The sequence below is a fragment of the Numenius arquata genome, chromosome 25, assembly GCF_964106895.1.
Source record: "Numenius arquata chromosome 25, bNumArq3.hap1.1, whole genome shotgun sequence".
In the NCBI taxonomy this organism is placed as follows: domain Eukaryota; kingdom Metazoa; phylum Chordata; class Aves; order Charadriiformes; family Scolopacidae; genus Numenius; species Numenius arquata.
The window spans coordinates 1,750,329-1,776,617 of NC_133600.1; the positions used below are offsets into that span (position 1 = coordinate 1,750,329).

The window sequence follows — 26,289 nt, forward strand, 5'->3', positions numbered from 1 at the left end:
TCAAGTTGTGCCAGGGGAGGTTCAGATTGGATATTAGGAAAAATGTTTACAGGGAAAGGGTTCTTAACCCTTGGAATGGGCTGCCCAGGGAAGGGGTTGAGGCACCATCCCTGGAGGTATTTAAAAGACGGGTTGACATAGTGCTGAGAGACATGGGTTAGTGATGGTTTTTATCAGAGTTAGGTTGATGGTTGGACTAGATGATCTTAAAAGTCCCTTCCAACCTGGACAATTCTATGATTCTATGAAGAAAGCAAACTAAAAGACGATGTACTGATGCGTTGACTAAATACAGCACTGAAGCTGCCTGGCTGGTACAGTTGTAGTCACACAGAGAACTCACTTTGAATGTAAACTTGGACGCGCTCATGACTTCAATAATGTTGAAAGCAGCCCAGCTGATGTCGTAGCCCAGCATCTGTAACTGTGAGCAGAGAAGCCAAGATAACAAATAAGTGACTCAAGAAAATAGGCCAAGATACCTCACAAAATTGAAGCTGTAACAAGAGTCCAAAAAATAATGCAGTAAAACATCTCACATTTACAAATAATGTTACATTCTACACCACTCACAGTAGGTGAAAGAAGTCTTGAAGTCCCGCCGGAAGCAAGTTTTAAATAGTTTCAATTAATTCCAGTGCATATAAGCATCATTGTGAAGGGTTTTTCCTAGGTTATTTTTTTTAAATAAAAACCAGAACAGAACCACAAAAAGAATTCTTTAACAGTATTTCCCCCCTCTCCTTCTCAACAAAGGACTGCGCAAAGAGAAACAAACACCAGTTTCAAGGGCTCGCACAACTGCGTGATAAGAAACAATCCAGTGGAAAACAACTTTTTAAAGTTTTAAATCAGATTAGCTTCCTGACCTATCTCAGTAAAATAAAATTGTACCGATACTAGTGCCAGCAGAATGAACAGAAGGTGAACATGCAGCCTCTGACATCCGACACGGGTGGGAGCATTTTCACCCACAGCCTGCGCTTACGAGAGTCTAAGAAAAGCGGGAATTCAGGGCGAAGACCAGCTCCCAGTCAGCAAAAAAGAAAAAAAAAAATAAAGATGTGATGATGCGGGATCCCAGCACGGCACTTACATATGTAAGTTTGCAAACTGCGTTTGCTTTCACAGCAATGTTGTCCTGCTTCAGCTCCTGCTTGATCTCATCGATGCACTGGGAGATGTATTTCGCCTGAGGAAAACAAACAAACAAACAAAAAAAAATTATGCTTATTTACCAGTTTTGTAGATTTCCAGCATGTTGGGTGGAGATTGAGCATCCAGGGGTCTGAACAGAACCTGGGCTCCACCGTTCCCAGAACATACACTGGTCACTCACCGTGATGGGAAGCCAGAGATCACCCACTCATTACCTCGCTAGAAAAAAACATGTCAAACACCACTAACAGCCCACAAATTTAAGATGACCGATGAAAATACCATGAGTTACCCCACTTTTGGGCAGGCTGTACAGGGATGGCACTGCAGATGTGTACCCACAACAGTCCCCACCCCTGAGGGGACACAGCACAGTCTCGTAGGGGACCGGTGACCCCTGCCACCCCCCCCACCCAGCAAGGACACCCCCTCCCTGAGAGCCATCTCCCCATCTACACATTTTGATGAGCAAGAGTTATTTGTTATGAATTTCCCGGTAATTCAGAGAGCCAAATGCCACAATGTTTACATTTAAATATTGGTCCTTCATTTCTTTCCAAACAATCACGTCTCTGCCTGTGGGAGGGATGTGGCAAATGCAGGATTTAAAAATATCTGTAGATTTCCCTTTAGAAGTAGTAGGCTTAGCTCAGCCAGAGATTCTTTCAGTTCACAATTAATTATGATTTTAAGTACTGAAGGTATCTGCTACAGAAATCATGAAAATTTAAATGCAGAGAAAAACACTCTCTCTTCAGAAAGCCATACACGCACCAGGGCATTTCACATTCCGTATAAATATATCAACAGCCAGAGGAACCAGGTCAGAAACAGATCAACCAGTTTCAAAGTAAAATTCTGCCCGAATACCATTATCTTCCACCAAAAAAAGATATTTTCAACCTAGAAGTCTATTGGCCTGCCTTTAATTAACATTTCTCACCTTGACACTGAATTTTGTGTATTATCCCAGCCATTCTTTGGTCTTTAACAACATCCTAGAGTGTTTTAACGCATCAAAGTTTGCTTCTGGAAGCAGAGAATGTTATTTTTAATAAATAGCAGGTGGTAATAAAAAAATTTGTACAAGGTCTGTAGAGCAAAGGGATGCTGCAATGATCCAGGTGAGGAAAGGCAGCGACTGAATTTTAACGCAGGGACTTCGTACCCCAAGCAGCAGTCACGTAGTGACAATTCACACCGCTGTCACTTAAGAGTCTGGTGACACCAGAATTAGAATCCAGCACCAGGACACAAGGTGAACACGCATAATTCAGAGGAGCGACAGCCTCCCTGGTTTTACAGCTTCTATAGAAGCAAAATTATTTGGTTTTTCTCTCAAACCTTGCAGTTACAGAGGGATAAAAGCCAGCTCCTCCCTGGTGTGGGTAAGCTCAGGTGGAACCACATTTGTTAATTTTGAGACTTTTAGTGAAACTCTTTCTTGACCTTGACAGAGCTCCTTGTCCAGCTCCTGCAGCCTCCTGAGGTCCTTCAGACACCTCAGTGTAATGGAACTCCGTCGGTCTGACAAAAGGAAGCTGGCAAATTAATTTACTTGAAGAAATTTAAGATTATTTGTAAATTCCTGTATTTGGGGTAGAAATACTATCTTTGCAATGGGAATTTTCACTTTAAGGGAGGGATTGCTAAACACAAAACAACCCTTTCCTCTACAGAGATACCCATCTGCCCTCCTGGATGCAGGCGAGTGGATCACGTCTGCCAAAACTGGAGATGGCATTGCCCCCAAACCCTTCCAGTGCAGAGTCCAGGTGACTTCTCCCAGGAACTAGAAGAGTTGGTACTCTCAACCCATCACCTGAGAGTGATTCAGGTCCAGACAACTCCCATGGGAAGTTTAAACTCTTGAGTTTAAACTAAAAAAAAAAACAAAAAAAAACCTAAAAAAAAAAAACAAACCCTTGAGTTTAAACTAAAAAAAAAAACCCAAAACAATTCTGAGAGTAGGAAATACATACTTGATCAGAGATGCTGAAAGAACGACTTCTACAGCATGCAACTGATCTACAAATACATTGTACCCAGCCTTGAATATTTTGTGCCCGCATATGAGGATGCTGGAGCAGCGTCACAGAATCCCCCACGTGTATCTCATTGCCGCAGCTTGGGCAGCACTGGCTCTGGGTGCAGGACACCAACATGCAGCTTCTCAGTCTTTACGTCCATAACCAGAAGGCACTATTGTCATTTCCCACAGCACCTATCCAAAAACTGTTTAAAAATTAGCTTAAGTTTTCTGGAAACATCTTGGGAGTTGAATGCAAACCACCGTGTGACCGGGAGGGGAAAATAAAAATATATGAAAGCAGAAAAGTTCAATGACGTACAGCCCAGTACAGGCTCCCAAGTCACTGGTCACACTCAATGGCCCCAGCAGCCTGTCTCCCAGTCAGCCTAACGTAACCAGTGACTGTTGGAAAAGTCCATTACAGTACTCTGCATCAGGTCCGAAACTAAAAGAAGGGATTTTGAAGAGCAGAAAGAAGTCCTTCCAAAACAGCTGTACTTCAAATCCCAAAAGACTACAAGGAATGAAAGCCCCTATATATAGAAAGCTTTAAGGGATCAGCAGGTATTAACTTTTTGTTAATCCCTGGGGAGTAGCACTGTCATGAACGTGCAATATGAAGAAAACTGATCTACTCAGTCTTCCCCTTAAACCTGAACCCCAACCACCTCCACAGATTCACTACCACATTGAACAGCTACATAAATACAAAGGAAATCTGCATGTGCGGGTCTCTAGTGAAGCCCTTCCAGGGGCTCGGGCTACCGGAACCGCCCCCCGGGCCTCTGCTGGGGCTACCAGAACACACCCCCCCCCCCCCCCCAGGCCTCTGCTGGGGCTACCAGAACACACACCCCCCCCAGGCCTCTGCTGGGGCAGGGCTGGTGGCTGCCCCAAAGCATTTCCAGGCCTGAGAGCTCTCCCGTGGAGCCACACTAAGCAGTAAATGGGAGAACCATCACTTGATGCAATGAAGAAATAACGGTAGTTGCTCAGCGAGGCCTAAATATTTGCAGGAAAAAAAAAAAAAAAAAAATGTACATACTAAACCAGGACAAAATCTAGGTACTTTTCCCAGCATTGATTCACCGATAGTGTTTGCATAAACCCTTCTAATATAGCAATTTCCTAGCGTGGTAATTAAAAGTAAGTACTTCCCAGGATACAACTGACTCAGTTTTCCCTTAAATGCTTTTGAGACCCCATAAGGAAAGGAAGGAGAAGGAAAATACTTCAGAGTTCATTTATGCTCACAATATTCATTATATCAATATATTTCTTAACTATTAATTCTGTGACAGCGTTATTTGAAGTCTTCCTGGGATGTTACTCAATTGCTCCCATATTTTTGGCCAGTCAACTGAGGAGCACTTCTAAAGTCACAATATTTATACAGACCTTCGGATGTTCCCAGCCAGGCTGCTTTGAGGGAGCGAGGCGATTACAAGGCAGCCTTTCAGCCCCGGAGAACAAGCGGAGCCATTAAGGGTGAGAAGCCCCTCGGAACGATGGCAACCCCAGCCAAGCTGCCAGGCTGCAGTCAGGGGCTATCGGGCATATGGCAACACCAGAGAAAGAGCTGAGAGGGGCTATTTTATTCCTGCTCAGCTGCCAAGTGGGAAAAAAGCCTTCCCAAGCCCTTACTGAAATGCTGTAGCAACCACTCACAGAATTACAGAATGATACGGGGTTGGAAGGGACCTCTGGAGATCATCTCCTCCAAACCCCTGCCACAGCAGGGTCACCCAGAGCAGGTCCCATGGGAACCTGTCCAAGCGGGATTTGAACATCTCCAGAGACAGAGACTCCACCACCTCTCTGGGCAGCCTCTTCCAGGGCTCTGCCACCCTCACAAGAAAGAAGTTCCTCCTCATGTTTAGATGGAACTTCCCATGTTCCAGTTTGTGCCCGTCACCTCTTGTCCTGTCCCTGGGCACCACTGAAAAAAGACTGGCCCCATCCTCCTGACACCCACCCTTGAAGTATTTATAGGTGTTGATCAGATCCCCCCCTCAGTCTTCTCTTCTCCAGTCTAAAAAGACCCAAGTCCCTCCGAAAGGGGTCAAAAAGACCCTTTCCTTGTAAGAGAGGTGTTCTAGTCCCCTCATCTTCTTCATAGCCCTTTGCTGTACAGGTGATTGCTTTCTCTCGTGTGTCCCTCAGAAGGAGGGAGATGACAGAACCCCATGCAGAGCAGCATGGCTAAAACCCAAGGAAAGCCTGCAGATGTTAACGGTAATTACTCCACAAAGCTGTGAATGCAGCACAAAGTCACAACTGCCTTTTCTTAATGTATTCCGCCAAACCGATGCAGTAAGTATTTTATATCTATTAACAAAATACACAAGCCAATTTTTAAAATCAGCCCAAATTCCTCAAGAATTCCAAGACCTCACCCAGAAATTATGTGCGTTTAAGCTACTGTGAGTGGTTAAAGTAAGAATGGAGGTATCATGAATCAAAGACAACCCCTCTGAAACAGAGGGAGGGAAGAAAGGGAAAGTGGGTCATGGTAAGGAGCCAAAATACCAGTTTATAGGATTTTTCACTTCCCAAGCCATGTTTTTTGAATTAACTTTGAAAAACACTAAACCTTTATTCCAAACTTGGGGTTTGCTGACAATTTCAGAGATGTTCACAAAAGACTAATTTTTTTTTTTTTCAAGCAATATGTGAACGAAGCTGAAAAATCACCGATCTAACTGAACAACGGTGACATTCTCAGGAAATGTGACTCCACTATGCTTTCATTGACAGATGAGAAGCCATTAATGATTAGAACAGATATCACTGCAGAACCTTAACATTATATTTAATCATGAAAGCTATTCGTTTCCAATAGCCTTAAAGAAGCTGTATTCTTATCTCAACCATATACCATCTTCTGAAGCCAAGAAAATTCACATTCTTACCACTGAGGGTTACAGTCCAACACCAAACACAGAGAATCCTCCACCAAAGTCCTCGTCAGGATCCAGCCTCAGTCACTGGATCCACTGTGAGATTCACACCTGTCCCTCACTGCAACAGCCACCCAGATGAAACAGCAAAATGTCAGAGAACATTAGTCCCTGTATCTCTGGCACTTTCAGGGTTAAACATAGTGTTTTAAGGAAAGGATGATTAACAGTGAATGCCATAAGGAGCAAGGTATTATCTGAAATAAACACATAACTACACCATTCTAAACCAGAAAAAAATGGAACTGAAATAAGCACAAAATATGACGTCTCTTTTGGTTTAAGCACTGTAGGATTTATCTTTTATAGCACTTTAAGACATATGCCTGCCATTAACTCTGTGAAATCACATTGAGCGCGAGCACATGATCATCTCACATGAGAGGAAGATGCCTCTGCTCCAGCTTCCAGAAAAACAGCAGCAACAGTCCCTCCCTTTTTTTTTTTTAATTTAATTTTTTTTTTTTTTGGATGATGTGAAGAAATACTAGCTGGGGAATGCGAGCCATGGGACACAGCCACCGTGGTTAACAGCAAATGGAGTTACACTACAGACACCCCATGGAGGTGAAGCAACTTTGGAATTTGTTTGGGCCTCAGGCAGCAGATGCTGTTCCAAGCACAGGGCACATCAGCTGCCACCTCCCAGCTTAGGAACAAGACTGGAAAGAAATACCTACCATTTCTATTAAAACCTTCAAAAGCAGTACTTCATGTCAAAACCCACCACTGAACTAGTCAAGTAGAATTTATACACCTATAATTGACTACAGTACCTGAAACACAAGCATCGTATCACGACAGCACAGAATAAATCAGCTGAAGTAACAGCCAAAAGCATAAAAAGGTGAGAGGTGCTGTTTTCTGCACAGCGCTAAGCACAGCAGATCTTAACTTCTGCCGTACGTAACTAAAAATAAAATATTATTTAAATACCGTAGAAAAAGCTATTTGTGATAAGCAAGAGGATCCTTCATTAAGACTGCTCCATGGCCAGATAAAAAGAGAATTCCGAGGCACACGTTATCTCACAATGAACTCCACTAAAATCATAAACCAAGCAGGGCAGATAAGCCCATAGCAGAATAAAAGTAATAACTGAGAAAGCACACAGCATTCATTTAAGCAGTTTTGCAGCAGCCGAAATAACATGGTGCAGGGGGTGGTCAGGTGCAATAAAGAGCTCAGAAAACATGTTAGGACTTGAAAGGCATTTTGAAAAGCCGAACTTATCTTTCACTCACCTGCTGATAAACAGCATGGCCAGACGCGTTTGAACATGTCTCGGTTTCCTACCCAGCTTTCCAGGGATTTATACACTCCTCTTGTAGGTACCTTGAAATCCCAGACCAATGTACTGTTCTCATCACTGATGAGCACCGGAGCCATGAAGGGGAACCTTTGCCATTCCATCTGCAGCAGCTTTCTGCGATGTTATTTATTAGAAACGTGATGCCAGACTCCTTGGTCAAACGACACCAACGAGGGACGTGAAAAGTCAATTTACTCTTTTTCCTTTTCTTAATGTTTACTGAAATTATACATACCGACCTAAATTTGGCATGATGCATCTATCTATCCTAAACTGATTCATAAGAGATATGGTTTAGTGATGCTTTTTGTCAGTGTTAGGTTGATGGTTGGACTAGATGACCTGAAAGATCCCTTCCAACCAAGGCAATTTACAATTCTATGATTCTATAAACCAATCCAAACCTTTGAAGATTATTTTGAAAATTCAGAGAGATGCTAAGCAAGTGGTGTACACCCATGAGTTTCATAGCAGACACTAAACAACTCCAAACAAACAGCACAGGCACTGTACAAATGCACATACACTCTTCTGAACAGGTAACAGAGAAGGACCGGATTTCAGAGAAGCAGCAGAAGCAGAGTCGCAGCTGCCCATCTGAAGTGACTCCAAGGCAGAGCCAAGGCTGCCCCAGACCCCCCGAGCACCGTGGCATCTCTCCGGCACCAGGGTGTTTCTGCCCCCTCCCAAGGATAGCATCATTCCGTGGTTTACCCAAAGACAAGTGAAGTATTTCCCATGAAACAGCACCTACATGGGAAGCTGAAGCTATGGAAGCCATCCTGGTCCACCTCCCCAGGCCGAAATGCCAACAATTCAGTGGGTATTAGACAGCAAAACCCAACTCAGTAAGCAAGGCTTTAGACATGTTCTCAGTATATCTCCAGGCTGATCAGTCCCTTAACACGCGTGTCTCCAGCCTGATCACAGTATTTGTTAATTTAATTGCACGTCAATTAAACAATCCTCAGGGGCCTGCGCTAAATCATACCGAGAGGCAACTTTTAAGACCAGAGAGACGCGTCAGATAGAAGTGCTGATCCCTGCAAACATGAGACGTGCTCAAAATTGTATTTTTATATAACTATGCAAAAAGCTATGCAGGTATTCTCACAGCAGATTTTTCAATTTGCTAGTTCCAGACACATTTCTGTGCATCATTTCAGGCTTTGATAAAAGCAGGCGCCGTTGCAGCACGTGTTGTGTTGTACGTATGGGAAATAGTCGCTTCCTTCTAAGGAATTAAAGTAGCTGTTGTTTCCAAGACTCAGCTGATTGGAATTAGTTCAGAGGGAACCATCACAATAAAAATGATGCCTAATGATGTATTAATACGATATAAACACATAACACTGAAAATACTACAAAGATGTAACACTTTTATGCAAAGCTACGAGTGTTGCTCGGTTATGGAAAAGTAAAAAGGACAATGAAGACAAAGACGGTTCGTGGCCATCACTGATTTCTTTAATTCAGTACAAATATTTGTGTAATTAAAGTAAATTTGTTCACCTACTCCCTGCTGTACAGTCACACCACTGGCTCTAAACAAACATCCACTCCCGGAGGCCGGGGCTCAGTCACACCGCGGTAGAGGCAGTGAGAGGCTTGATGCAGTTGAGTTTGCCATGGAGATCGAGCCCATCGGAAGAAAGCTCCAACACATCCGCACTAGAATCACAGAATCATCTAGGTTGGAAGAGACCCTTGGGATCATCGAGTCCAACCATCTATCCTACTCTACAAAGTTCTCCCCTATACCATATCCCCCAACACATCTAAACGTCTCTTAAACACATGCAGGGATGGTGACTCAACCCCCTCCCTGGGCAGCCTGTTCCAATGCCCGACCACTCTTTCTATGAAAAATTCTTTTCTAATGTTCAGTCTAAACCTACCCTGCTGGAGCTTGAAGCCATTCCCTCTCGTTCTGTCATTAATTACCTGTGCGAAGAGACCACTGATACCTACTTCCTTTTACACAGCTTTTAACACCCCCGTCTCTCAGTGACACCGAACAGGTTTGAACATCTAGGTCATAAAAGAAACAACAATAAAAAGGAAATAGCAAATATAAAATCCAGCCTTCAACTATGTGATCTACAAACTCCATGTGGTTTACAAACTCCACGTGAGCAGCCTGCTGGCCAGGGACTGGGGAGGTAAACCAGTATGAACCTACATTTTTCCATGCTCAGTTACACTTCAGAATCCAACAGGACTCAGAAGTATGGTCAGTTATTCCTTACGTATGTTTTCTATTTAAAAAAGCACTCGACCGCCTTTATGAGCTACTAACACTACCACTAACCAGCGGACTCCCCTGTAGATTATGAAGCATTTCTATTTTTCAGCATGAACGATCAGGTTGTTGTGGTGTTTCGGGTTTTTTTTTTTTTTTTTTAATAACTTAAGGAACACAAACGCCTCTTTGTAAGTGGTCCCATGACTCGGTCTTTCCGATGCATGTCGTTTAATGCTTCCCTTGCTGCTCTTCACATCCCACCAGGAACGGGACACGCTACCAAAGAAAACTTCTGAGTGAAAAACCTAAAGGTACTCTTTGTACACCCAAATACATTCACTAACCCACATGGCAGAGGAAGAGGTTTTTTCAGTCACTTTTGTGGACACTGATGACATTAAAGGAAATCACAAAAGGCCGCATTTTCTGCTCTCACCACTGGGACAAAGAGAGATGCATCAAAAGGCATCAAATAAACAGCTCTCTGAAGATAACCTCGGTGCAGAAATGTAGTTATCTTTATTCTACGTTGATTTTTTCTGGCCGTTCTTCCACCGGCCTCGCAGAAGGTGCAGCGTATGGAGAAATACTCCATTTCTCAGGACGAGGTACCAGAAAGCTCTTCCTCTCCCCTGGACCTGCCTGGGCAGAATTTTCACTTACACGATTGAGAAAGGGATGTGTCTGGAGCGTTTCAAACCCTCAGAAGAGACGGCTACAAGGGGATCTGGACTGGGAACAAAGGTATTAGCCCCACTTATGCCACAGTCAATTAAGTAATATTTAACACAGGAGAAAGCAAGAAGCTAATGAAAGGCAGCACTAATGCAAAGCCTCAGCTGCTCTGTGCTTGTAATCACACAAGAAAAAGCCCACATCTTGGCTCATGTTCCATGGCTCCAGGCCCTTGATTTTCCACAACACAACAGGTACGGCGGGGACACTCTTACTCTGGGCCTTGTCACCTTGGAGGCCACTACTGGTCTGCTTCGTCAGCAATTGCTGCGAGGTCCTTACCCAACCCTCTTCTGTGTATTGTTTCTATTTCCGATTTTGTCTTTTCCAGCGATTCACACGCTCAAAGAATTAACAATAGCAACTCCAGAGCCACTTGAAAGTGGGCGGAATAATGAGCTCCCTTCAAAGATATTAACACACATATGACAAGCTCTAAGTGATGGAGCGTCAGTGACTGAAAGAGCTCGCTGTCATCAATGAGCTGCACCGCACGCCGCCCGGCACTCGGACTGCTTCTTCAGTCTTGGGCGCCAACAAGCCTTTTAGCATTCCTCAAAAATTCCCCTGTAACGTTCCACCCCACATCCTTTCCCGTTAGATACTAACACTCCAGAGCGTCCAGAGGCCAAGCTGTCAGGAAAGCACAGCACTAGATGATTTTCAGCCTCGTTGATGACAGGCTGCGCCCAAAAGATGTTTAAAGATTCCTTAAAACTCCCAAGGCCATCACTTCATCGGAAAACGTGTCAGAGAAGCACCTGGAAGTGTGCAGTCGAGTGCAGCACCCCTTTATTTAGGGGAAAAGGGTTTTTTAACAATACAAGTCCACTGTCCTTAGGTTACAGTCACTATGAAGTGAGAACACACTGCCAATTTGTAAGCCTGGTCTTTCTGAGCAGAAAAATACATATTTCACAGCACAGACACTCCACACGCCTCTCCTTTAGCATTATATTATCAACCAAAATTGAGTTTTATTTTTTTTCCAACCAGAAACACTGAATCGCTCCATTCGTTCCTCCAGCTTGCTTCTGTACAAAACAACTTCTCAAATGCAAACCAGCAATGAGATACTTATCACTGAACACTACACACAAGAAAACGTGAATTTTTCAAATCACTTTTTCCTGCAAGTATTGATTGCCAAAACCATGAAGTGCTCATCCTGGCACACAGGCAGCAGATTCTCTGAAAGAAGAGGAAGGCTATTTTCTCAAGTTACAGGAGAAGTGCGCAGATATTTCACACAGGACTTTTTTAACCCCTTCTCCATCAAAGGCACTTGAAACAGAGGGTCTGAACAGGACAAAGCACCACTCATTTCACATCTCTGTTTCTGGTATTTTGTCATCTCGGTTTTGTGAAGGAACCTCTCAGCATGGCATCTGACAGCAGCTTCCTTGTTGGGACCAACAAACTTCTTAAACGCAAATGCAAAACACTGCGCAAGAGCCAAACAGCATCAAAGGATTATCCCCTTCCTTTATCTCAGTCAGGAGAACACCCTTAAACAGAAATAATTTCTCAGTTTGGAATATCTGGGAAAAACATCCATTCTACTTTTAACAGCCCGTGATACCAGCCACTCCCCCATGAGCTGTGTTGTAGCACATCCATAAAAAGTAGGCACGAAGTGGGAGAAGTTATTCCATAGGGTACAAAGCCACCTAATCGCAGATGAAAGACTCGCTGCTTTCAAGATATGTCTTCCAAACGAAAGAGAGAATGATACATTAGTGAATGAGATATTAAGTGAAGGTCAGGGAGAATGGAATAGGATTTACGTTTTTCTTACAGGCCTGGCTTTCCCTCAGCCTTTGAGCTGGCACCGGGAACCACCACGGGGATTGGAGCATCTGTACAGAGTCTTGAAAAGCAAACACAACACGTCAAACCAGGGAAAGTTCTAATGCTGTTAACGCTACCTCATTCCTTCCATAGCAGCGTTCCCTTTGCAGAAGGATGATGCAGCTCCAATTTTCCCCGGAAGACTGGAAAATGGACAGAGCGTATCTGCGCAGAGAAGTGACAGTTAACTACCTCCTGTCCCTTACCTCCCACGGATGGCCATCACTTTGCTTCCAGTGTTAGACACTCAAAATAAATGGGTCAGCTTTGGATACAGACGAGAAACTAAAATGAAAAAGGCCTCTGCCAGGTAATTAAGCACTCTGCAGCAAGGATGGGAGCTAAGTGCCCTCCAGCACCCTCTTGGTTTCTTACTGAGCTGAGGAGGACACCTAAAATGTATTGGTAAAGAGCTCGTGGCGCTCCATTTGCTTCACAACAAGCCGTGGGAAGCGCGCTTGAGAGTCCTGGCAATACAGGGTGAACACATAACCATCGAGGAAGAACACAGCTGGGTCTGCTAAAAAGCTGTATTGAGGGACCCACCTCTGAACCGAGGTGACCACCATTTGGCGCATCCCGCACTACAAACACATCCTCCACGTGGCAGTGAAATACCACATACACAGGCTCGTGATGGTACCTGCGGAGGAACTGGAAAGGAATAAATCTTACTACCTTCTGTCTACCAGGAGAGGCTGCCCAAAAAGATGAGGCGGAAAAGGGATGGCAGAATTTCCATAGGATTAAATTCCAAAAGACAAGAACAAAAAGACAAAGACACACGCACAAAAGACAAGAACCAACGCATACAACAGAAATTAACCTTCTGCAAAAAGCATAACTAAATCAGAAGTCAAAGCAATAATCATGCTTGCAGTTCCTTCCATGTTATTTTTATTTAACAACCACTGTACCTCCTTTCCAGAGCCATCTTTCACAGAGCAATTCCCATTGAGCTGAGCTCAACAGCTCCTATCCTTGCCTGTTTCTTACTCCTGTTTTAAACAAATTTGCTCTTCTCTACAGGACGGAGTGTGTGTCTTAAGATAAGTGTCTAAGCTTAAGACACACAAACGTTGGTTGAACAACTACATTCAGCACTGGAGCAACATTTAATAGATACAATGAACAATGGAAGCACTGTGGGAAAGAGAGGAAGATTTTTTGCAGTTACTTCCTCTAAAATACTAGTCTGATTTTGTAACATCACTTGAAAGTTAGCAGACATCCAAGACCATTGCCTGGGAAGCACTGAATCAATGCCCAGCACCGTAATGTAAGGTTTACAGCCCTCTTTGCTTTGCTGATCTAGAAACAGGAACAATCCTGTGCTGTTTGCATCCACTCTATGTAATTAAAATCTCTGAAGGATTCAAAACAGTCTATGCTACAGAAGACATGTTTCATCAGTGCGATGTCCACTGATCAGCTGAACACATCCTGAAATCTGGCCTTTAATTTTCGCTATGCACATGAGGATAGAAACAGGAACTATCCTTCAGTTATCTACTTTAAAACCTCTCAACTTGCATTTCAAACGAAAGGGCTACCATCATTTAAAATACTACCATGCTACAAGTCCAGCCACTGTAACTGACATCAGCCTCTTACTTACCGTAAGAGATACCACATTTGCTTTGACCTCACTGAATCCCAGAGCGCGTGTATAATACCTGTATAACAGCTTCCTTCAAGTACACACACCTCTACAAAACTCTCTGAGGAGTATTTTTTCCTAACGCTAACGGAGATCAAAGCCAAGGCACCGTAACTACTTCTTGTCATAGAACAAACTCGTTATAGCTTATGATGCTCAGTAACTCGTTAAACCTGACTGTAACAGGACTTGTGCTCTTTACCCTCTGAATATATATATGAAGTGCTGGAAAAGGAGCTATTTGTCACAAAATTGTTTTAGAAATGAGAACAGTACATTCAATCCTCCTCAAAGAGCACTGGTGCCACAAAGGCCTGGACCAGCCCGGACCTTCGTCAGAGGGATCCTCAGAGGTCTGACAGTTGAAGGAACATTTTCTGTCCTATGCACAAAAGAATAAAGTGTATTTACCAAAAGCAGCATAACATACAAACTGGGCCTAAGCACGCTATGGGGAAGTGCTCTATAGAATTACTGTTCACCTGTTCCAGCTTTGAGTATAACACATTAAGTGTCCACTTAGACATCCTGGTTCCACTTCTCCATACAGTTTCCCATGCTTTGCAGGGTGCTGCACACTTCACAGTAGCACTATCTTCCTCTGCCATCAACTCAATAGCCATAAATTTAACATATATTAAAATAAAAATCTAAGTTTCCCAGGTATCATCACTAACACCTTGTTCTGTGCACAACAGCCTTAAAAGCCATTTGAACATTCAAGTGTTTTCCAAAGTTGTATTTTGTGTCTCAGTCCGACAGCGCCAGTAATGAAGATTGTAGCTTTCCAAATTAATATTTCATTTAGTGAGATGATTACAACTTTTCCAGATACTTTTCATAGCTGACACCATTTGGATACTGTACCCTTACGAAGGGACATTGTAGTCTACAAATATTTTTAGCCACTAACTCCACAGCAACTCACTGATATTCCAGCAAGGAATAACCATTAGACCATTCCTAAGAAAGCTTCTAAGGCCATGACTACTTACTTGAAGGTGAACACAAATGACATCCTTAGCGTCCGTTACTTCCCAATTAACATGTGACACCTCAATGCAGAAAGTCTCACATAACACATTCTTGATGACTAATTATTTCACCATACTAATTTCCTGTTCACGTGCCTCTAATACAAGTGAGAATAACAGTCCAACACATCCGATTGCCTTCTGCCTACAAAGGCTTTGAAACAAGGAAAACACAATTTAGTCAGGTGTACAACATAAATAACCTGGAAGCTGAATTATGCCCGAGCTCAGCTTCCCTGTGTCTCAGTTTCATGATGAGGAATATACAGTTGACTCTGGTAGCTGCAATGGGAAGGAATTCCCTGTTACACGTATCAGGGATCTTGACACCACGATAACAGGATAAATGGGAAAGCGAGTACCAAGCGTGACCCTCCCTCATCTCCCTTTTCAACCCATGGTTCCCCTAACGCTTTCTCGTCCTCCCACAGCCTCTCCCTTTCGGCCTACACCCCAGAGCCATCTTCCTCCTTCCGATTCCTGCTTCCACCTTCCCCCACACAACATCCCCTTTCCCGAGCGGCCAAGACACCCGGCAGCTTCTGGGCCTGAGGCAGCCTCCCCTGCGGGGAGCGGGCTGGAGGCAGCTCCCACCGCCCCGGAGGAGCGGGACCCGGCCGGGAAGCGGGTGACAGCCAGCACGGAGGGATGAGGGGAGCCAGCCCAGGCCGGGAACCCCCCCCCCCGGCGGCGGGGGGCCGGGTCCTCTCACCTCGTCCTCCTTGTGGTTGCGGATTCCGCGCACCAGATCCTGCAGGTTTTTATCAAACATGCGGTCGATGCTGCCCTTCACCATCTTCAGCGCCATGGCGGCGGCGGGGCCGGGTCGGGCCGCGGGGCCTGCGCTCGGGGCTGAGGGGCCGGGCCCAGCCGGGTAGAGGGAGGGGGGGGCCGCAGCGGCTCCTGCTGCCGCTAGAGCCGGGTGAGACCAGCGGGCCCGAGCCGCTCACATGCCGGGCGGAGAGGCGAGGGGGGCGCGGTCGCTGCTGGCCCCCGGCGCGGACCGGCACAGGGCGGGCGGACGGGCAGCAGGGGCGGCCCCAGCGGCCGCAAGCCCCGACTCCGGGCTCCGCTCGGCCTCCCAGCGCCTGACAAAATGGCGGCCGGTCAGCTGAGGGCTCGGCCCCGCCCCCCACCGCCTAGCCACGCCCCCGAGCGACCAACCACGCCTCCATCCGTAAAGCCACGCCCTCTGTTCATCTAACCACGCCCTGGTCCTCCTAACCACGCCTTCACACGCCTAACCACGCCCCCCTCGCCCGCGCTAGCCCCGCCCATCCCGCGCTGGGCCACGCCTACACCCGCCCTCCCGCGCCCGCCACCGACAGCACGTCACTGCTCCCCATGGCCCCGCCCACCGCCTGGCCCCGCCCTCCGGTCCCACGTGGCGGGGGGGGGAGCGGGCCGGCGCGGCGGGGACACGCGTGGGAACGGGGCGGGGGGGTCCCTCCGTGTTACCCCGGCGGACCCGGCCCGGGGAGGCGGTTGGCGGAGCTCCATGGGCGTCTTTAACGGCTGCACACCCGATACAGACAAATTTTGTTCCTGTCCCTCGTGGGGTGGGCAGCTCCACGGGGAGGGACTCTGGATGAGGGAGGGGAGCCACAGGAGGAGGGGGAAGGGTTTGACACTGAAAGAGGGGAGATTGAGCTGAGATGTGGGGAAGAACTTCTTGCTGTGGGGGTGGTGAGAGCCTGGCCCAGGTTGCCCCGAGAAGCTGTGGCTGCCCCATCCCTGGAGGGGTTCAAGGCCAGGTTGGAGGGGGCTTGGAGCAAGCTGGTCTGGTGGGAGGTGTCCCTGCCCAGGGCAGGGGGTGGCACTGGGTGGGCTTTAAGGTCCCTTCCAACCCAAACCAGTCTGTGATTCTATGATTCCACGGGCTGCCACAGCCCCAGCACCGGCTGCCACAGCCCCGCGGGGAGCGAGTGCCGCCCTCCGTGGCCGCTCACAGTCCCTAACACTCGTGGGGACTCATAAACACGGTCACCCATTTCCCCAGGTGACAAGTGCCAGCATGGGACAGCTGCTCCGGGTGACGATGGATGACAGTGGGTGATGATAGGTGGCGATGGGTGACGGGTGATGGGTGGTGGCCGGGCAGACACAGATCCTCACCGGCAGCACCAAGCGGGCAGGGGTTCAGCTTTCCCATGGCTTCTCCTCTACCCATGCACCGGACACCCGCACGGTCCCTGCAGGCGGGTCTGCCCGGGGGTGACGTGTCCCACGGCGGGAGGGTGGTACCGTGGGACAGGGGAGAGCAAAGAAAACCCAGAGGAGCCGCTTTCCCACCCCACCTTCATCTCCAGAGGGGGATTCCAGCAGCTGGGAAAGGAGAGGAACAAACGGAAAGGAGCTTGCAGAGAAAAAGGAGACGTGACCTTGCCAAGATCTGCGTGGGCTTCCGAGCCGCTGTGCCACGGGGGGAAGGAAAAGGATTTCTCTTTGCTGCAGTGTTTTTCCCCCTTTGTTCTGACTCACAGCTTGTTTTTGTTGGACCCTGGCAGAAGGACGGAGCCCACGGGTTTGTTTGTGTTTTATTCCGAAATAGCTCCGGACATCAGCCCTTACGCATGAGGTTTCCCTTTTTAAGGGAAAAAGTCAAAGGGTAAGAGTGGCCCACCCCACGGCCACCGTCCCCTCCAGCCATCCCCGTGCCCCTCTCCAAGGGACTGCGCCAAAAACCTTGTGAAAAGCCCTGTTTTCAACCCAGACTGTTTCAGTGGCTCAGTGGAGCCCAGGCCCACACGCTGTCACATCGTCACACCTGCTGTCGCATCATCACATCCTCACACCTGCAGGACAGGCCCCGGGCTGGGAGATGCAACACCGCAATGAACTTCCCCCTCGTTAGCACCCGGAGCAGGGGGCTGGGCACCCAGCTCGCGGGGAGAGTCTCCTACAGACGAATTCACACCCAGGACTTGGTCCCACCAGGCTGAGTTTCCAGGGATTTCTCCTCCTGGGGTGGCCCGACTTGGTTCAATGTTAAAAAGCTGGGGCAATAACGACTTTTTCACTCTTCTTCCACCAAACCCTGGAAGGTTTGAAATTCCCTTATGATCACGCTTAATTAAGAGCGTGGGTCTAACCCTAATCGTTGCCACAGGTAACATTTCAAGCCCTTAAAATTCCCAATTTCTTGTCTCTTATGGCTTTTGCCGCTTGGATATTCTTTTTTTAATATATATATATAAATAAATAACGCCACCTCCTGTTTTTGCCGTTGTAATTTCACAGGCGGCTTTCTCAGGGAAGGAACTTCCCCACTCGCTGCTGCGTCTCCTCCTGCCGCTGGCAGCGGAGCGTCCCTAAGGGATGCTGTGCCACGGGAGAGCTCTAGCCGTGGGCTACCGAGTCCCCGTGTCTGTCGGTGGGAAAACCCAAGGGATCGCATCCCCGATGGAGCTGGACCTGGGCTTCTCAGTTTAGGGCCTGATCCTGCTTTCCCCCCAACAGCAGCGCTTCTGGGAGTTTTCTCGCCGTTTTATGGGGCTCCCCCGTCCCGGCTCCATGGGTTTCGCTGCCCAGACCCCGTCCCGATGAGATTTAACGAGCTTTGGCTTGCGTTACGTTAATTGCTACCTTGTGTAAACTGAGCTGGGGGAAAGTAAAGTGAAATTGGTGCTATTCAGTCTCCAAGGGCAAAAATAGGGTTTTCTACAAAAGCTGGGCTCGGGTTGGGCTCCAGCAACTGCTGTGGCACAGGACCGTGATGCTGGATGGGCCAGGCCTGGTGTCACCAGTCCCAGGGACACCTACCTCCACTGCCCCGTCCCCAAATGGGGGGCAGATGTGGGCAGGACTCACCTGGTGCCCAGCCAAGGCCAGGGGCTGCAGCAGCCTGAGCACAGACCACCCTGCCAGGTCTCACGGTGCTCGAGGTCCCTGCCCTCGCTGCTGGTCCAGGGACAAAGGGGACAATGGGTGCCTGAGCTGGGACGATGGGTGTCCATGCTGGGGTGCCCATGCTAGTGTGCCTGTGTTAGGGTGACCATGCTTGGGGTGCTCATATTGGGGCGTCCCACGGTGGGGTGCCCATGACAAGATGCTCGTGACGTCATGCCTGTGACGGTGTGCCCGTGTTCAGGTGACTTTGCTGGGGTGCCCCGTGGCAGGGTGCCCATATTGGGGTGCCCCATGTTGGGGTGTCTGTGTCAAGGTGCCCTGTGCTGGTGTTCCCGTTTTGAGGTGCCCGTGCTGGGTGCCCCATGCCCGGGTGCCCTGTCCTGGGGTGCCCATGTCGGGGTGCCTGTGTTGCTCCAGCACAGGCCCTACCTGTGGCCCCCTCTGTTGCCTCCCCTGTCTGGTGACCCCTAACCCACCCTGCCTGATCCTGTCGACCCCTGCCCACCCCTGCTCACCCCTGCCCATCCTTGCTCATCCCTGCCCAGTCCTGCCCACCCCTCCCCACCCCTGCCCATCCCTGCCCATCCCTGCTCATCCCTGCCCATCCCTGCTCATCCCTGACCACTCCTGACCAGTCCTGCCCACCCCTCCCCACTCCTGCCCATCCTGCCCACCCCTCCCCACCCCTGCCCATCCCTGCTCATCCCTGCCCATCCCTGCTCATCCCTGACCACTCCTGACCAGTCCTGCCCACCCCTCCCCACTCCTGCCCACCCCTCCCCACCCCTTGCCCACCCCTGCCCATCCTGCCTATCCCCACCCCTGCCCATTGCTGCTCATCCCTGCCTGATCCTGCCCATCCCTGCCCACCCCTGCCCATCCTGCCTACCCCTGCCTACTCCTGCCCACCCCTGTCCACCCCTGCCCACCCCTGCCCATCCCTGCCCATCCCTGCCCACCTCTGTCAACCTCTGCCCCTCCCGCCCTTCCCTGCTCATCTCTGCCTGATCCTGCCCGATCCTGCCCATTCCTGCCCACCCCTGCCCATCCCTTCTCATCCCTGCCCACCCCTGCCTGATCATGGCCATCCCTGCCCCATCTCCCCACCCCTGCCCATCCCTGCCTACTCCTGCCCACCCTGCCCGCCCCTGCCCGTCGCTGCGCTCCGTCGCCTCCCGCTCGGTCCCCGCGAGATGGCGCCGGTGGCCCGGGAGAGCCGAGGAGCGGGGGACAGGGACACACGGCGAGACCTGCCGGGGCTGGGGGACCCGCGTGGGGTGCCCCGTGTCGGGGGGCGGGGGGTGACCCGCGTTTGGGCGATGGGTGCCCCGTGCTTGGGTGGGGGTGATGGGTGCCCTGTGGTTGGGCAGTGGGTGCCCCGCGTTTGGGCGATGGTGCCCCATGTTTGGGTGGTGGGTGGGCTGTGTCTGGGTGAGGGTGATGGGTACCCCATGTTTGGGTGATGGGTGACGTGTGGCTGGGTGGGCTGATTGGTGCCCCACGTATGGAGAGTGGGTACCCCATGTTTGGGTGACGGGTGAGCTCTGTCTAGGTGGGGGTGATGGATGTCCCATGTTTGGGTGCTGGTTGGCCCGTGTTTGGGTGATGGGTGAGGTGTGGCTGGGTGGGGGTGATGGGTACCCCATGTTTGGATGATGGGTGAGCTCTGTGTAGGTGAGGGTGATGGATGTCCCATGTTTGGGTGATGGATGTCCCATGTTTGGGTGATGGTTGGCCCATGTTTGGGTGATGGGTGAGGTGTGGCTGGGTGGGGGTGATGGGTACCCCATGTTTGGATGATGGGTGAGGTGTGACTGGGTGGGGGTGGTGGCTGCCCCATGTATAGACAATAGGTACCCCATGTCTGGGTGCTGGGTGAGCTGTGTTTGGGTGGGGGTAATGGGTGCCCCATGTTTGGGTGACGGCTGCCCCATGTTCGGGGCACCTGAACCCATGTTAGGGTGTGGAGGATGGATGTCCCACGTTTGGGTCACCCATGTTAGGGTGTGGGTGATGGGTGCCCTGTTCTGGGTGACGGGTGAGCTGTGGGGCGGGGTGTGGGGGCAGCTGGTGTCCCCGTGGGCCAGGCACGGAGCGGGGCGCCGGGCCAGCTGGCACCGCAGGGACAAGGGACCCATTCAGGCAGCTGCATGCGCCGCGGCTGCTTTCGGCTGCTCCGGGCCCTGCGGCGAGTGACTCGGGTCTGGCACCGCGCTGCACGCACAGCTGGCACTGCCCCCTCGCCCCCCACCCTCCCAGCGCCTTCATCCCCATCACAGTCCCCTCGGAAACGGGGGCGCAGAGCAGGACGCAGCGGGGACGGTGCCATCCCAGAGCGGGGACGGAGCCCGAGGATTAAATACCGCAGCCTCGTGCTTAAAAATGCAACATCCGATTCCCCACTTGGAATTGGTTGCAAACGATGCCAGGCTGCAGCGGGCACGTCCTGGCAAGCTGGAAGTTGGGGAGACCTCACCGAACCCCGCGGAAAGCTCTGCGCTGGGTGTCCCCAGCATCCCCAGTGTCCCCATCAGCCCCGTCTGCCTTCTGCGGTGCGGGCCGGGAGGGCAGGGGTTGCACTGGGGACAAAAGCTGCCCAGCTGCCTGGGCCACCTCCGAGTGTGCAAGCCCGGGGGCAAAAAAGGGTGCCTGAGGTGGGAGGCAGCTGTGGGGACCCCCCCCCCATTCCCGAGGGACCTGGTGTGGTCTCTGTCATGCAAGGTCCCAGCTGTGCCAGCGTCCAGGGCAGGACAGAGGGTCCCCACACAGATCCCACCAGCTCGCCGGTAGTGCTGTGCTGGCTAACGAACCTCAGGGCCATCCATGGCGCTGGCTGATTCAAGCTCCAGCAGAGCCTGAAAGGATGGAATTGGGATTGTTTTTCCGTGGCAAAGCAGAGCTCCGTTTGCCATCCCAGGGCAGGGTGGGAGGGAGCCAGGCTGGGATTCCCTGGCTCCGGGCTGTGCCGGGGCGTTCGCAGCTCAGCACCCCCTGGGCAAATCCTGGTCTGGCTCCGCGATGCCCAGTCGGCCTCAGCTGTGCCGGCAGCCGGGCAGAGCTGGATTTTCCAGCAACAACTGAACAAGTGGGTGTGAATGGACACACACGCACCCAGGAGGTGCCTGGTCCCCAGATTTCAGGAGCCGCACGTGCTGGTGAGTCCTGGGCTCCTTGCCGATGCTGGAGCCACCATTTTGTGCCTGCAGGTCACCCTCCCAGGTGAAGGGAAACCCCCTGGGCTGGGTTTGGACTTTCCCGGGATGTCACCGCCTGGCCACTGTGTTAATCCCCCACCCATGGTGGGGCAGAGCCCCGGGGGTGGCCGGCTGCTCCTGTCCCCACATCCCGCCACAGCCTGGCTCCCGGCCAGCCCCGGGTGCCACCGCACGGTGACTCACCGGCACACGGGCAAACCCACGCGGCCGGCGGCAGCCCGTGAGCACAGAGCCAGGACACGGCTCGGGTTCAGAGGAGCCCTCCCTCGGGCTGCCCAGTGTGGAGGGACAGAGCCCAGAGGAGTCTGATGGGAGCAGGGGACATTTCCCTCCTCCCTGTCCCCCTGGAAGCCCAGCCCAGCCTGGCAGTGACCCCCTGCGGGAGCAGAGCTCTTAATCCCAGGAGAGCAGATCTGCCCTAAGGCAGTGGAAAGGGGAAAGATGGAAAGACTGGGGGGGGGGGTGTCACTGCAGGCTGGGGGGATGGGGCTGGGGGGACGGCTGGGACACAGGGTTTGCTGACAGCCAGGGCAGTGCACAGGGACGGGCAGCAAGAGAGGATGGGCTCAGCAATCATAGAATCACAGACTGGTTTGGGTGGGAAGGGACCTTAAAGTCCACCCAGTGCCACCCCTGCCCTGGGCAGGGACACCTCCCACCAGACCAGCTTGCTCCAAGCCCCCTCCAACCTGGCCTTGAACCCCTCCAGGGATGGGGCAGCCACAGCTTCTCTGGGCAACCTGGGCCAGGCTCTCACCACCCTCATGGGAAATAATTTCTTTTTGTCCCCAGACCGGGGACATTTGTGACCACAAAGGGTCCTACCCATGGCACCTCTTGCCCTCCCCGGTCCCTGGCGTTAACGCCGCTTCTGCATCCCGAGAAGGAACTGTTGCATCATTTTGCTGTTGTGGCAACTGCAGCCAGAGCATCCCCGGAGAGAGTTGGCCCAGGGAGCTGCTGGGACAGATGGAAAGGACAGATGCTGCTCTGTCATGTGGAAGGGAACTCACCGGCGCGACGCAGGATTGACCCCGGGAAATTAAAACGGGGCTTGGAAAATTGCACGTGGGCCATTTCGGCAAGGAGGGGACGGGAAGCTCTGCACGGCCGGGCTCGCGTTCGTGTGGTCAAACGTCCTGCCTCCATTCACGGGGCCATCGAAAGGCTGACGGGGGACTGAGACGTGCAATTCCAGCCGGGGTTAAACAGCTTAACTGCTCCGTGAAACGAGCTGTGCAACGGGAGCCATTTGCCGAGCCCGAGTTTTATTGGTCCTACCACGAAACAGTGAACAGAGCTTGGCCGCGCTCCAGGCTTCGGGGGGAGAGAAGGAAAAACCACGGACCACGAAGGGCACCAGTAACCCCCGTCCCAGGGGAGCCCGAATTCGAAATAAACAGAAAGACGTGGGGCTCCAGAATGAGGGGAGGGTTTTGCGGGGCTGGGGCATCAGAGCGGGGAGTCGGTGTCAGGGCAGGGAGCTGCCCCCGTCCCCTGGGGCTACGGGTCACCAGCATCCTCCCCGCCGGTGAGGGGGCAAACGCGCAGGGCTCCGGTTGGAATATTTAATCTGATGGGAACAGACTTGCCCGCATTAACCCGCCTCGTGATCCAACTTGTTATTGTCAACTAAATTGGGTCAATACTCGAGATGAGACATCGCTGGAAAGGCAAGTTTCCGGAGGAGCCGACGTGCACCTCGAGCCCCCGCGGCCACCCTGTGGCCAAGCACTCGCCCAGATCGATGGACCCATGACTCTGGCGGCTGCGAGGAGCCGATCCCACAGCCCTGAGGGGAATAACAGCAGCGTGGGAGTGAGCTCAGGAGGTGCCTTTGCACGTGCTGTGGGGTGTGCTGGGAGCATCGCTTGTGCAAGACGTCCTTGGTGCATTAATCATGGAATCAGAGAATAATTTGGGTTGGGAGGGATCCTTGAAGAACATCTAGGCCAAGCCCCCTGCAATGAGCAGGGACGTCTTCAACTAGATGAGGTTGCTCCAAGCCCCGTCCAACCTGGCCTTGAACCCCTCCAGGGATGGGGCAGCCACAGCTTCTCTGGGCAACCTGGGCCAGGCTCTCACCACCCTCACACCAAAGAAGTTCTTCCCCACATCTCATCTCCATCTCCCCTCTTTCAGTGTCAAACCCTTCCCCCTCCTCCTAGGGCTCCCCTCCCTCATCCAGAGTCCCTCCCCAGCTTTCCTGGAGCCCCTTGAGGGACTGGAAGGGGCTCCAAGGTCTCCCCGGAGCCTTCTCTTCTCCAGGCTGAACCCCCCCAACTCTCTCAGCCTGTCCTCCCAGCAGAGGGGCTCCAGCCCTCCCAGCATCTGCCTGGATGGAAAACTCAGAGAAATCAGTGGAAAAAGGATGTTCTGGTTAGGGCAAGAGTTTCAATAATGACCTGCTCTCCATTACCTGTCAGAAGAGACCAGTGCCGGCGCTGAAGCCCCGCTCGGCAGCCAGATGGCCGGGCACGGGCTGGGTCCGTCCGGGAAACCCTTGTAGCCTCGATTACTCTTTATTAGCAGCCCAGGAGCCTGCTCGGGCCACACAAGGACTTTGACAACAAACTGATTAAAGACCAACCTAACGAACTCAAAGAGAATTCTTTAAACGGAGCCTGCTGTGCCTCGGAGAACTCCTGCCATGTCTATTTATTTAAATTTAATGGAATTTTTGTGGTAAGCTAATTAAATATGAATTGATTATTTAAGAGGCAGTCAGAGCAGTTTAAGCACTGCTGACTTGATGATTTTAGTGTTTTCTTTAGAAAAGCGTTCCGAATTATGTAGCTTTCTGCACGTACGGACATTCGAGGGGGAAAAAAAGGGATACAAAGAGAAGAGCGGCCGAGTTTGGACCAGGAGACGGAGGTGTTTCTGGAGGAGGGGGGAACCTGCGGCGGGGACAGGAGCAGGGCCACGTCCCAGCCCGACGTCCCCATCGCGGGGCTGTGCTCCAGCAAAGGGCTGCTCGTCCCATGCTGAAGGCAGCGACCTCTCAAGAAATACAGGTGTTAAATGATGCACAAAGTACCTCGCCAGGAAATATCCCGCTCCGGCACCGGCGGCTCCGGGATGTGTTTCAGGCACGGCGCATCCCCTGCTCTCCCACGCCGCGCCGGGGGGCGATGGCAGCAGGAGGGTGACTGCGACCCCAGCCACGACGCCAGTTTTCAGCCCGAATTTTGGATGTCTCCGTGCTCCACCGAGGTGGAGGGAGGAGGATCCGGGAGGACTTTGCAGACACCCACCGGACGCGGGTGGCGTTGCCTGGCCCCGGAGCCGCAGCCCAGCGCAGGGGGAGAGCGGATGCGGTGGCACCGAAGCCGGGGCACCGCGGGCTGGTGCCGGAGCCCGGCTCTATGGCAGGCGGCCCCCAACCTCCCCAGCGCCTTTGCGGCTGACCCACATCCTCTCCATCGGGATAAAAGGAAGATGAGATTAATAAACTGGGGGACGACAGCCAGAAGAGACAGATGGCAAAAGCATCCTGCCACCCAGAGCTGGGTTTACCTGTCTCTGGCTGCCAAAGTGAGAAAGCCGGCGGGGGGGGGGTTACCAGCCCCACGTCCCCATTGCAGGGCAGCAGCTCCCAGTACAACTTCCACCCCCAGTTCCACGGGGAAAGGCTGGTTTTCCTTCCAGAAGCCGTCTGGCTCCGCTGCACAGTGGTGCCCGGTGGCCCGACCGGGATGCGGCTGCCTCCTCGGGATGCTCCCACCCCGCAGGGATGCTCGTCCCCGGCAGACGCGGGCTCACGGCTGCTCTTCCAGCCCTCAACTGGAAACCAGCACCCGGCACAGCGTGGCCGTCCCCTGTCCCCGTCCGGCAGCGGGGTGCGAGCAGAGGAGGGTGCGGGGGCTGCGGTGGCACTGGGTGCTCTTCCCTTGGGGTCACCTGCTGCCACATCGGGGGCTGGAGAGCCCAACGAGCTGGGCGTTGCAGGCTGGCAGTGCACTGGTGTCCCACAGGATGAAAATCACTGAAAAATCACCTGCTGGGAAGAAATCGGCTGCTTTCGAGGGTGACAGAGGAGCTGCAGGGCTCCGAACCGACCTGAGGGTGCAGAGAGCTCAGGGTGCACCACCACGTGCCCTGACGGGACGAGGGGGAAGGGTTTGACACCGAAAGAGGGGAGATTGAGCTGAGATGTGGGGAAGAACTTCTTTGCTGTGAGGGTGGTGAGAGCCTGGCCCAGGTTGCCCCGAGAAGCTGTGGCTGCCCCATCCCTG

The 26,289-nt window shown here is 51.5% G+C and overlaps 1 protein-coding gene across 2 annotated transcripts in view; it reads right to left on the reverse strand.

The window, feature by feature from the left end:
* Nucleotides 1–16,086, reverse strand: part of AP3D1 (adaptor related protein complex 3 subunit delta 1) — a 47,720-nt gene extending 31,634 nt beyond the window's left edge. For both annotated transcript variants that reach the window (XM_074163805.1, XM_074163804.1), the window contains exons 1-3: nucleotides 15,700–16,086; nucleotides 1,097–1,192; nucleotides 344–424 (exon numbers count right to left, since the gene is read on the reverse strand). In XM_074163805.1, coding sequence (XP_074019906.1) covers nucleotides 344–424; nucleotides 1,097–1,192; nucleotides 15,700–15,795 — 273 coding nt within the window. In that variant the 5' untranslated portion in view covers nucleotides 15,796–16,086. The remainder of the gene's footprint in view (nucleotides 1–343; nucleotides 425–1,096; nucleotides 1,193–15,699) is intronic.
* Nucleotides 16,087–26,289: the final 10,203 nt, after the last annotated feature.